Here is a 13,456-nt window from a genome sequence, read left to right as displayed (position 1 = left end):
TCTCCTACCCCTGCAAAGCGATATGGTTTTCTTTATAAACGTCCTATGTGTTTCCGATTTAGTTATTTATCAGAATTACATTTTCTGTGTTACTTAGAATAAAATTTTCCCTATTGTATTTTCTAAAATGTTATATACTGCTGAATTTTGGAAAGTTCCTGATCTTGTCATTGGCTGTTATGCATGATTTGATTAGAATTACATTGAATTGATAGGTTAACTTGGAGAGATGTGTATTTGGTGTAGGTAGGTTGTTTGTTTACATTCCCAAGACATTGCTTTTGACCTTTGGTGGGGAGAGAGGAGGGAGTTGGTGAATTGGTTGAGACATTTGACATGGAGTATATTGAAGACAATTTAAAGATAAGGGTAATTACTATTTGGGAGCGAAATGGAGAGCCAAAACAGACAGACAGACAAACCAAATAAAACCAACAACCTTAGTTTTCAGGATTCTGTTGTAAGTGGCAGGAGAGCTGAGCCAAACTTGTCTAAGGAAAAAGAGAAGTATTGTACTATACAAGCTAGCAAGTCCCAGGGAGACTTGACTCTAGGCATGTCTTTGACTACGAGACTCAAACCCTTTATCTAGATGCACCCCTTGGCTCTGCTTCCTCTGGATTGGTTGTAGTCTCAAATGAGCTCTCCCTCATGGCCATAAGATGGCTGGTAGTACCTCCCAAAGCTGTATCTTTCCAGGTTAAAATCCAGCAGAAAGAGTCTTGTCCCAGAGTTTTCAGCAAAGGTCCTGAGAATTGGAGACTTAGACATGTGCCCACCCCTTCCCTGGTCACAGTTTGTGCGTGGAGCCTGAGAGTAGAGACATCTTCCTTCCAAGCTCAAGTACTGGTTCAAGTGTGGTCCTGGACCAGCAGAATCAGCATCACCTGCAAATTTGTTAGAAATGCAGTTTCTTGAGCCCCACCCACACCTACTGAATTAGGACCTCTGGGGGCGGACCCAGCCATCTGTGTTTCAGCAGGCCCTCCAAGTGGTTCTAGGTCAGGTTAAATTTGAGAACCACACTTTAAAAGCAAGATTAGGTTACTGTTGTCTTAAGAAGGAGGACAGTGTCTATTAAGACATGACTAAACCAGGTAAATACTAAAAATAATAACAAGTTTGGTGCTTGAATTGGGAAAAAAGTGACTATTACAAGGACAGGGATTAAAGAAGCATTTGTATCAAATTCTTCCTTTAGGGAATATGTTAATTAAAAATCACTATTGCCATCTTTTTGCATGAGGAAGTAATGTCATTGCATGAAACTCTTTTATTTAAATGTTATCTAATTGGCTTAAAAGGGTTAGTGCTATTAACACTTGGTGAAATAGTAGCTGGCCTTTATTGATTGTGTCCTCTACTCCTTATAGCAGGGTATTCAGATGAAGAAATGGTGGCTCCCATAAGTGACTTCTAGTGCAAGAACCAGCTTGGAATATAGGTCTGTCTGATTTTGAAGCCCTGTGCACTTTCTCCTTTACCCCTTATTGAGTCACCTTATTTCAAAGTTTTTATATTGGAATGGAAACAGGAGTCTGTTTTTCAGAAGGCTCTATCGTCATTTTAGGGCTGGCATCTCACTTTCTGTTGCATTTTTAAATATTTTAAAAATGTGGGAATTCAGGCCTTCAGTCTGACCTATCTGGGCTTCTGCCATTTGCAAAACCATTTTTGTTTCTGTGTTGCACTTAATGAGCGTTTAATTTTTTTAAAAAAAGAACTCACTGATTGCCAATGTAATCACGAGGTGATTAGACTGTGATTACTCAAAACTTGCCCTGGCACCTTCTAGTCTTGTCGCTGGAATGGTTCAGACATCTTCTGCTACAGCTGAGATTTTCCAGCAAGGGGAGCAGAGAACCATTTCTTTTACATGATGGCGGGGCCCCCAGCTTGCTGGGCTCCCTGAGGAATAGGGTCTGGAGAGCAGGAGGCGCAACCACACAGGGTAGCAAAGCACCAGTGGTCTACTTTAAAGCCACACACACTTAATGCACCTGAGCTCTAATTCCCATTCCATTCCAGTACCTGTTTATAGTTATGCACTCCCTGTGCCCCTGCCTCCCACAGTGGTGCTATGGAAAATTAAGAGGAGGACACTCTGTGGAGTAAACTAATTTACACTAAAGTATGAATGACTGAGAACTATTAAGCTTGGAGGGAAGTGTTTGCTATTTGGAGTCTTAGTATAACAAAGAGAAATCAAAGGGGACTGGTCATTTTGAGCAGGCTGAGGTTGGGGAGGCAAATTCTAGACCCTGTAAGAGTCTTTCCATGTTGTCGGCTGCTTTAAGCTGTTATTAATTTACTCAAATCTTCCTTTTTGGGAACTGAGAAGTTTTCTAAATCAAGCTGTGGGGGTAGAAATTATTTGCAGATATAGGGTGTTTGTGAGTGAAATTTTAGTAAACTGGGGATGATATTTTCTCCGTTGTAGTACAGAGGGAGTGAAGGATAGGTAATGAAACAGACTGTTCAAGTTAGGAAGATTCAGCCGGAAAACTCAGTTTGGATTTCTCACCAGAAGACTGCAGAGCCCCTCAGGGCTCGGTGATTATTTCAAGGAGTCTTTTGGTGTTTCTGTATTTTGAGCACTCTCTGAGACTGATTAATATCTCTAACTCTTAGGAGATACTACTGCTTTTCAGATTTGTGGAGATGCTGCCATGGTTTATAAAATATAAATTTAACTGCACTCCTGAATCTAGAGTTGCTTTTGGTCATTATGTGTTATCAAATCGTGATTTTCAAAAGGTAAGATTATGACCCTTGGATGCATACAAACTGAGCACATACCAGATTTTATTTGACTCATTAATAAGGGAAGCAGTTAGCTGTGATTACTGATTCAAAAACATTTGAGAAGCTAGTATATTTAAAGATAATTTGATTGATGAATTAGACATAAAATTAGCGTCTATCAGGACCATATATCCTTGAGGTTATATATTCCACTGGACAGAATTTTTTTTTTTTATCTTTACCAGACCAAAATCTATAAGTTAACAAGTAACTTCACTAAATCTGGCATCTTTAATCAATAGCAAGCAGCGAAATGAACTAAGTTTATTCCACTAGTCTGGGGCAAGCAAACCTTTCTCTTTTACCAGATAGTAAATATTTTAGGCTTTGTAGGCCATACCTGTCGTCTCATACTTTTATCTCCCTCTTTCTTGCCTTTCTCCTTGGCAGCACAAAATAGGCTCTGGGCTGGCTTTGGTTTATGGGTCATCGTAGTGTGCTGGTCCCTACCCTAAATAATCGTTGGGTGGCCATTCTTCCGTATGAGTTGGCATGCTGCCTACCTCTTCTACTTCCCAATTTCATATACTTTTTTGACTTTTTTTCATATACTTTGCTTTCTCAAAGAATAAAATCAGAATACAATTGCTATGATGTTGGGTGGAGGTGTTGGTGATAAAATTTTGATGTTACAAAATTCTTATTAAAAAGATTGGGAACATTTCCCTAAGTCAAAGAAGGATAAGTTTTGTTGGGAGAGGGAAGGATGCTAATTTCAGACACTGTTTAATTCTGGCTATTTAGAGGGACACCATTCACCAGAATGTTGGACGTAGTGGGTTAGCAGTTTTGTCTAGGTTCTTTGGGCACTTAGAAAGTTTCTCTATTGAACGTCAACATTTAAAAAATGATATACCTTTCCTCACACTGCTTTTGCTATCTACATGAAGAAAGGTATGTACGTTTTTTGAGAGCGAATGCAGTTATGCTCATTTTTAGACGGGAACCTCTGGGAACTTGGAGAAGAATTAGCAGTAGCTTCCTGCTCTGGATTATTCACCTTGACTTTCTCTTTGGAAAAAAATATTAATTGAGAGTTTGCAAGCGTGTCGAGAGATTTTTTTCTTTTGCTCTTGGTACCTAGCAGGAGGTCTTGAATAATGCATGGGGTGGGTGCTTATATTGATAAACATGGTTAATTTTAATTGTAGGACTAAGATATATGCTAATTTTTTTCTCTAATTTATTTTTATGATTCTGAGTATACATTTGAATTGTTTATAACCAAAGAGGGGAAAAATGTGTTTGGGGGCTAAATGACATGTTCGAGTGTGTTGGGTGTATGAGTTTATCCTTTTCTGTACGTCTATGTGTTTTGTTAATCCATTTGCTGTGTTGGTGTCTGAGCAATGTTTCAGTGATGTCACCCTGGCTTATGGTGGGAAGTGCCCATTTAAATACTCTGAGCAATTATTTAAGTCATTGTTTTAGAGAGCAGAAGGGGTTGGTTGGGGTATCATGACCTCTCTTTATTTTCATGAAAATTCTAAGACAGTAACTGCATTTTGAGAGACGAGCACTTTATCTCTCAAACTGAAGATTTGGAATTTAATATAGAATTATTTCAAAAGAGCTTTAAAAAAACAGCTAGGGTCAAGAAACTTGAAGAGGTCTCAGCCCACATCCTCTCTTGCTTACTGGGTGAGAGGTGAGTGCTTTGTGTTGGTGGGCAAAAAGGAGGCCAGAGCAGGGTAGGGTCCCTCAATCACAATTTCAGAAAATCAGTGCTAGGCAAAATGATTGTCACTGACAATTTTTTTACTTGGTTTCTGGTTTCAAACCTGGGATTTTTTTTGATTGTCAGTTGTTGTGATAGCTGGTTGATGGTAGGACAGACAATTTCCCGATTCAGTTCTCTTTAAAATAATTATTTTACTAACTTATACTTCAATTTATACTTTGGTAGGTGGTTTATAAAAATACAATATATGATATAAAAACAAATCAAGAAATGGAATGAAAGGAGTCATTCCTTCATTTACTCATTTATACGTTCGATAACTACTTTTTAAGTGCCTCCTGCATGCTAAGCATTGCTCTCTGTGCCTGGAATGTTTCAGTAAACAAAACAGACAAACTTCTTGTCATTGTGGATCTATATTCTACCCTGGAATAAAAAGAGAGAGACATTACAGTATGTGGAATGGCAGGTGTTACTTCATTCTGTATGAACAACAGTAAAGCAAGGTCAGGGGTGGGGGTGAGGTGGAAAGGAGGGTTGTTCAGGAAGTCCTCTCTGACATGACATTTGATATCAGACCTTGATGAAGTGAGGGGTGAGTCATGTGACATCTGAAAGAAGAGTTTTGGATAGAGGGAATAGTAACTGTGAAGGCCAGAGCATGCTGGGTGTGTTTGTGGAGCAGCTAGGAAGCCAGAGTAGCTGGAATGGGGTGAGGGGGACAGTGGGAGGAGGTGGGGGGACCTTTGGGCCATTGTAGGTGTAAAATTTTACTCCGAGATATAAGATACCACTGGAGCATTTTTGACAGTAATAACCAAAATTTGACTTCCATTAAAAATCACTCTGACAGCGATATGAGAGACTAGTCAGTAGAGGGTAAGGGAGGAAGGAGGGAGCCCAGTTAGGACGCTGTTTTAAAAATTCAGACAAGAGATAATGCTGACTTGGGTCAGGGGTTACTAGTGGAAGTGTAAGAAGTAGTTAGATTCTGGATAAATTTTGAAGGTGATGCTGACAGGATTTGCTGATGGATTGGGTGTGTGTAGAGTGTGAGAAAGTCAAGATTTTCTTTTGAGTTATTGGAAGAATGGAATCACCATTGACTGGGGTGAATGGATATGGCTGAGGGGAGACTGCTCAATAAACTAGAAATAAAAGGGAACTTTCTCAACCTAGTTAAAGGCATCTACAGAAGACCTATAGCTAATATTATACTTAATGGTGAAAGACTGAATGAATGCTTTTTTCCCTAAGATCAGGAACAAGACAAGGATATTCACTCTTGTCATTATAACAGGAAGTTCTTGCCAAGGCAATTAGGCAAGAAAAAGAAATAAAAGGCATCCATATTAGCAAGGAAAAAGTAAAACTGTCTTTATTTGCAGATGACATGATTTTGTATTTAGAACATTTTAAGAAATCCACTAAAAACTATTAGAATGAATAAACAGGTTCAACAAGGTTGTTGGAAACAAGATCAGTATACAAAATTCATTTGTATTTCCATATATTAGCAATAAACATTCTGGAAATAAAATAATTCAATTTAATGCCATGAGACTGGATGATATCACCCAGAGTCAGGATAGAGAAAATAAAGATCTGACATCTAAGCCCCAGGTCACCAAAGTTTAAAGGTCAGGGATATGAGAAGAAGCCAATGAGGCAAGTGTACAACTAAGAGAGTTGTATCCTGGTGGCAAATATTTGAAGAAGGAGGAGGAGCTGAGGGTGAGAAAGATGAGGACTGGGGAGTCACAGCTGAAAAAGTGGGGTGAGCACGGGTGAACAGTAAGAGAGAGAAAGAATGGAAAAGGGAGGGAGAAGGGAAAGGGCCTGTCTAGAATCAATACTTTGGAAAATACAATAAAGATTGAGTATTAGAAAAATGAATATGCAAGCCCTCATGCTGCATGGAAGTGACAGAGCCATGACTACCCTTTTAGGCCCATGAACTTGCCACCAGACTGGGCCATGGGATTTTTAAAACCCTTCCAGATATGAATTTAATGTCCACTGTACTTTGATTGTTTATGTCCTGCTTTGATATGAATTTATAGGCCGAATTTGGTGTCAGTATGGGTATGTGTGTTCTCTGCACAGCAGGTAAATAGACTTTGTTTTTCAGACTAAACAGTTGCTGACTTACACTATTGTTGGCTTTCAGTTCTGATAAGAAGTGCTGTTGATTTCTAGAAATGTTGCCACATAACTGAGTTGTTTCATCTTTCCTAGTGTACGAGTTATTTGCATTCATCAGTCACATGGGAACATCTACAATGAGTGGCCATTATGTTTGCCATATCAAAAAGGAAGGAAGGTGAGTCTTTTTTAGACAGTAAATGATATCTGTGTTTTATTGAATGCCTACTGTGTGCCAGGGACTCTACTAGGTGCTTCATATGTTATCTCATTTGATTCTCACAATGGTCTTGTAGGATATACTCTTAAAACCATTTTATACATCAAGACACTGAGGCCTAAGGAGGCTGAATAGCTTAATCTTAGCTAGCTAGTAAGTAGCTGTGTCAGAGCTGATAATCAGAGCCACTCTCAACCATCATACCAAGGTGACTTCCCAAAATAAAGGTGTATTCTGCAGCAGAAGATATGTCATATTTTGAACTTTCATAAGATTGTCAGATTTAGCCAACAAAATAAGAAAACCAGTATGCCCTATTAAATTTGAATTCCAGATAAATAATGAATAATTTTTTAGTATAATTATGTATCAAATATTACACGGGACATCCTTATACTAAAAATTTATTTGTCGCTTACCTGATATTCAACTTTGACTGGGTATCCTGTCTTTTATCTGGTAACCCTGAGCATCCAGTGTTTTGCATTACTGCAGCCTTGCAGTAGCCTTCTGCTTGAGTGGAATAGTTAGACGTGTGGTGAATTGGGAATGAGACAGTTATGAGATGTAAATCTGCTGCTCTCCCCAGAACCTTCTCCCTGAGCTAGATCCCCACAGATTCCCCTGGTTTCCCTTCCTTGAGCACCCCACTGAGTGGCCCGTGGGTTGGCACTCCTGCTTGAGGCAGTGCTCGGGCCATGCAGACACTGCAGAAACATGTAGCCTTGGCCTCTCCTATAGGATGTTGACTTCGCACCCCGTGCCTCACACGGCAGGGGGTGATCAGTTCTCACTTAGCACTTGATCGTGTTCCTTTTCGGTGTACCTAATAGTCTTGTCTTCACTTGATTAAAAATAATCGAGCACAGGGACTTGATTTATAGTGAATTCTTTTTATTACCAAGCATGATAGCTCCTTTAAAAATACTTAAGGGGAATTGTTTATAATTTAAAAAGCAATAAAATTACTTATACAGAATTGGTAAAGTATAAAAACATACAAAAATGTCTTCTGTAAGCCTAGAGATAACATTGTGTATGTTTTGATATATTTCTCTGTTTTATGGTTTTCATTGGGAGATGGTATATATGTCTATATACATACATGCCACATATAAATATACAAATGTACTTGTAACTTCTCTAAAAGCTTAAAGTATGTACACAGTACATACAATTTTGTAACCTTCTTTTTATCACTTCATATGTTGTGATTATTTTCTCACTTTACCAAATATTCTTTGAAGACATTTTAATTGTTGTATAACAATTGGCCATTTACTTGGCCATTTACTTCTGCATGGCCATTTACTTCTGATTTTTAGTTTTTATACCTAAGGCTGTAACAAACATCGTTGTTCATAATTCTTTGACTCAATTTCTGATAGTATCTAGGATTTCTACAAACAGAATTATGAGATCAAAGGGTTTAAAATCTTTGGAGGGTCTTTTAGTAACAATTTTTTGATTGAGCTTGAGAGTAAAAAAGCAATTATAATTTCCCACCAGCATTCTGTTCCTTTTTATACAACAAATGTGAATTTGGTTATCTTAAAACATCTTGATTCTTTTAAGTATGGTGCAGTAACTTTTTTTTCTACGGTGTCCTAGAATGGACTTAAATCCATCAAATGCTTCTGTCTTTTGTTTTCAGATGGGTGATCTACAACGACCACAAAGTTTGTGCCTCAGAAAGACCCCCTAAAGACCTGGGCTACATGTACTTTTACCGCAGGATACCAAGCTAAACCTCAGACGTGCAAATCGGCGAGAAGCCATACGCCTTTTTAACAAAAAAAAAAAAAAAAAAAAGTAAGAAGTTGGGACAGCCAGACATGAAGGAGTACATGGGGTATTTATAGTTTATTTAAAGAACATCATTTGACGTCTTCTGAAATAGAACTGGGAAGAAATTTCTATTAGTGATAATAAACTACTGTAGATAATTTTTCTTTTTATAAATGTTCAAGGAGAGGATAATTAAAAAAAAGTATTCCTATTACTGGTGGGGGATCTCCCACTGGCACGTCAAAAACAAAAATGTGTCACCAGCCCTCTGTTCTGCTTTGGGGGTCAGTGGTAGCGGCCTTCAGAGAAGTCAAGTAATGGGGCCAGTGATGTGGCCTTCACACGCAGTAAATGAAAAGCCCACTCTTGTTTCATATCAAAAATCAGTAACTTGGTTGGGCTTTATTTGTGACATAATGTTTTCATTGTACACAATAATTTCTGACCTATCCATGTATAGTAGATTAGAGCATCTGCAATGAAAGATATTTTTAATTTAATCATATCAAAATTCAGAATATGATTGTACGGATGTGTGTGAGAATGAGACTGAGAGTGTTGAGACCTTCATAGTCAATGAGGAAATCTATGATGGGTTGGGTTTTAAAGGTTAAAACAGTTGGCATTAAGCATAGCTGGAAAAAGCAAGTACATATTTTAAAGAAACTATAACTCAGGAGCAGTTAAAAAATTATTTCCCCACTTAGATTTTCAGGCATAAAAAGGGCTGAGCCGTCCCTTTAAGTGCTGTCAAGAATTCATTTGGGTTTGTGACACTTGGCAGTGCCACGCCAGAATTCCATAACAGCACAGTATTACTCTTTGCCAAAGGTAGATGAATTCTGTTTCTCAGCAGTCCTTCTCCCTAGGTATAGTGTGTATTTTTAGTTAAAATAACCTATAGCTTCTTAACCTAACATATGAAAACTCCTTAGAATCATGTCAAGTCCCCAAATTTGTGATTTTTCTCATCCCTGAGCTCTTTGCCTGCCTCCATTTCTGTGTTTTCTGGGGCCAGAGTCTCATCTCTGACTTCTGACTTGCTTGTCTGCTGTGACCAATGGTGTGATCTTGGGCACTTTAGGGGTTTCAAATGCAAAGAAACTTTCCAAGACATTACGAAAGACCATCGTTTCCATTTGGTATTTCAGCATTTTAGTTGCAGCCTGAGATTAGAGTTTCGAATGTGACGAAAAGGTGGAACAATAGTGCTCTAGAATTTTCCTACTGCTCTATACCCTTTCCAAGCTCTCTGGAGTTCTATTTCAGATTATTCAGTCAAATGAAAAAGGATTTGTTGCTGTCTGCTTAACATGCATCTGATTGGTAGAAAGGATCTTTCTAGAAACTGTAGGAAAATAATGTAGAACCAATTGGGCGAAGTGCAGCACAGATGGTGGATGATACACGGTGAGTCGTGAACAGGACGCCAGTTCTGAGGGAGCTTGTCTCACAAGAGATCAGTTATGCAGTGTGAGTGAGGAGCGCAGAGCCCAAGCCTGTGGCCCAGAGACGTGAGTGCTTTCCCTAGCTGGGCAAGTCCCTCATCCTCCCTGTGCCTCACTGTCCTTGTCTGCAAAGTGGTGTGATGACACCTGCTCTCTTTCCCACTGTGCTTTGAGGTGAGATTTGATATGATGAGCCTTAAAGACTGGCAGGCGGTGTGCTGGGGTGCATCCTAGCAGGGTGTGCTCCCTCCCTTCTCTCACCTGATGTGTTCTTCAATTTGGGAACAAGTGAGATTAGCATAAGGAGGGAGCTCATGGTGCAGTAATTCTCTACTCAACTCTGCCCGCTGATATCACCTTTTAATGCTGACTCGGATATCCTAAAGCAGTCCCACTCTTACATGAGTCCTTGACTCCTATAAAATCCTCACGCTGAGCAGCCTTACAAAATCTTGTCTCCTTAGGGCTGAGTGAGTGTCATAGAATAATGATTTCAAACACACATCAAAAGTGACTGGTTTTCAATGCTATTATAAAATAAAGGCCTTTTGTGGGGTGGGGATGGGGAGTGATTGTGGATTTGGATTGAAATGTGGACAAAGATAGCATGTGTATTTTGAACAAAATAATTTTATAATAAAACTTTACAAAATGAATGGTGTAAAATCAATATAGAAGATTATAGGCTACATAACATTTAACTTAATTAAGTAGAAAAATAAATTTAGCCCTTTAAATGCCTAAACATATTGTAAAAAGTATAATATGGCTGCCTTTTTTTTTTCCTGCCTCACAAAACAAAGGGCTATTTCTACAAGGCAGAATTTTATATATGTGCTATTCTTTATTTCAGATAGAGAGTTGGGGAAAAACTAGAACAAATAATGAATTTCTTTCTTGCTTAAAATGTATTTATATGTTTTCCTTCATATATACAAGGCAGGTTTCCCTGGAATAAAAGTTTGGAACATACTGCTTCATTTTACATGTGTATGTAAACGAGATTATTTGTGACTGAAAACTGGAATAATGTATGGATTTTGTCAACTGATTATCAGCCTGTTAGGAGTCCTCTGTGTGAGGTGTGGTGGTATAATTGTGAAATTCTTACTGTGTGTGGGCGTATGTGTGAAAGCGAGCACTTTTTGCTGTAAATATCTTTTGATATCCATTTGTGTAAAATCTCAATGTGTCCTTGGAAACTATAATGTATCAAAATTTTTATTTTGTCAACTTATCTAAATGCTCGTATAACTAATCGGAAATTCAAATTGTTTTTTTTAAGGGAGTAAAATGTATGTAGAATGGACTATTGGAAGAATCATGTTTTAGTGCAATTTTACATCAACATTGCTTCTATATTTTGAATTGACTTGGCTGTTTTCTCCTACCCATAAGAGAATGTGCCTGTGGTTTCCCTGTGCTCACTTTGGGCTGTAGGAAGTCTAGTGCGAGTAGCTTGAGCCTGTGACTTCCAGGATCATTTATTCCCTTGACCTGAACTGGACGGAGCCTCACCTGCAGTTCATGGTGAGAGCACCTGGATTTGTAGCCTGACTCTGCCTCTAAGTGATGGGGCCTAGTCTATTTACCTCTCTTGGCCTTTTTCTTTAAAATGAGTGAGTTAGACCAGATGAGTTCAGAAGTCCCTTCCTGCCCTAAAAGTTGGTTCTATTTTTATTTTCCTATGGTTACTACTGGGGTCAGTCATGTGAGATGTGAGGGATCACATAGAGGTTAGATGTTATGCTTTTGGTTTGTTACAGCTCAAATACTCCAGTTTAGAACCTGTCTCATTTTTAGTGTCCCCACTCTGACTTCTGTTCCGACTTTTTTGGAATAATTATTTTCTTTGGTAATTATCAGTCCCTTCCCCCCACCCCCAAAACTCTGCACTTCCCAGTGTGCAAGATGATCCTTTGTTGCCATCCCTCTCAAAAATGAAAAATCCATTGAAAACATCTCCCACTCTGAAAAGCCTGAGAACTACCTTCAGCTAAATCTGTCACATATATAGAATAATTTCTTATTCTAATTCAGTTCTAGCTAAGATCCCCCAGATCAGTGCTGAGAAAGTTGTCTATCACAGAAAGATGTCTTTTCATCTTGTATAGACATCACAGTTGCTAAATCACCTAACCTGCGGGGTGATGGCAGGTGACGGGCAGAACCAGGGGAGAGGGTTAGATACAATGTGATTCTGTCCTTTACCTTAGTTTATAAGTCCTTAGGTACAGAACTAGGTTCTCTACTCTTAAGTTGGTGTATAAGATGACCTACACAGTGCCACAGAGATTCTCGACTCAGTAAATCATCCTGAGAGTTTGTATTAAGATTCTTTAGACCTGCGCTATTTAATGCAGTAGTCAGTCGCCACAAGTGACTAATGACCTCATGACATTTGGCGTATCCAAATTGAGATTGTTCTGTGCGTATAAAATACACACCCGATTTTAAAGCCTTGGTACCCAAAAAAAGGAATGTAAAATATTTCATCAATATTTTATGTCGAATACATGCTGAAATGACAATATTTTAGATATATTAAATAAATAAGATTATTAAAATTTCACTTACTCCTTTTTATCTTTTTTTAATGTGCCTACCAAAATATTTAAAATTAGACATGTGGCTCTCATTGTACTTCTCTTGGGCAGTGCTGCTCTAGACTAATGGTGTGGGGTAGGCAGCAAAATGCCTTAGGTACGGAAAGTAATTCTCCCAGCATCCAGATAGAAGCAACACAAATATTTTCTCTAGAATCGGGAGCACTGTGAGGCTCAGAATGCCTTCCAGAAAGCAGAGGATTTTTCTATATAAAAAACCAGTATAAGACCCCAATTAAAAAATAAAAGCAGATAAGCCCTGAACTGTGTTCCTTCAGCTTTTTCTAGAAACTGTTAACTGTGCACTTAGTTTTCAAGCAACTTCCAGGTGCCAAGGATGTTAGCCCACATGAAGGTGTTGGGCATATTCGTTTCACTTCAGGCAACATTCTCTGGTGGTTTTCTCTCGCCAGGTATTATTCAGTCCGTTGAGCAGGGCGTGTTGAAATACTTTGTAAATCTTGCTGCTCTAAATGCGCCTCTCCTCTTGGCCTTGGCAGAGGCTCAGCCTGTCGCCTGCGCCCACCTGCCCATCAGGTTGTGATGTTGGCTCCTGAAAGAGTTTGTATTTATTTTATTTTGCACTAGTCACAGTTGTTGTTTAAAATATCTCTAATGTTTTGGGAGAGTATTTGCCTGTGATGGAAAGTGAGATGGATGATTTATTGCTTCAATTGTTTTAAAATTAAAAGCTATTCTCACAATCTGAGGTCCCTTGATGGCTCTTCTTTTTTCTTTTCCAAAATGCCAAGTAAACTAATTC

The 13,456-nt window shown here is 38.7% G+C and overlaps 1 protein-coding gene across 1 annotated transcript in view; it reads left to right on the top strand.

Annotated features, from left to right (window-relative positions):
* Positions 1 to 11,455, top strand: part of USP13 (ubiquitin specific peptidase 13) — a 97,468-nt gene extending 86,013 nt beyond the window's left edge. Inside the window, exons 20-21 of the mRNA XM_039856004.1 lie at positions 6,725 to 6,809; positions 8,506 to 11,455. Of these exons, the coding sequence (XP_039711938.1) occupies positions 6,725 to 6,809; positions 8,506 to 8,599 (179 nt within the window). The 3' untranslated portion in view covers positions 8,600 to 11,455. The remainder of the gene's footprint in view (positions 1 to 6,724; positions 6,810 to 8,505) is intronic.
* The last annotated feature ends 2,001 nt before the right edge of the window (positions 11,456 to 13,456 follow it).

Source organism: Pteropus medius, unplaced genomic scaffold, assembly GCF_902729225.1.
Source record: "Pteropus medius unplaced genomic scaffold, Ma_sr-lr_union100, whole genome shotgun sequence".
Taxonomy (NCBI): domain Eukaryota; kingdom Metazoa; phylum Chordata; class Mammalia; order Chiroptera; family Pteropodidae; genus Pteropus; species Pteropus medius.
Note: the sequence above shows the minus strand (reverse complement) of the source record. Positions and strands in the feature narration are given on the sequence as shown.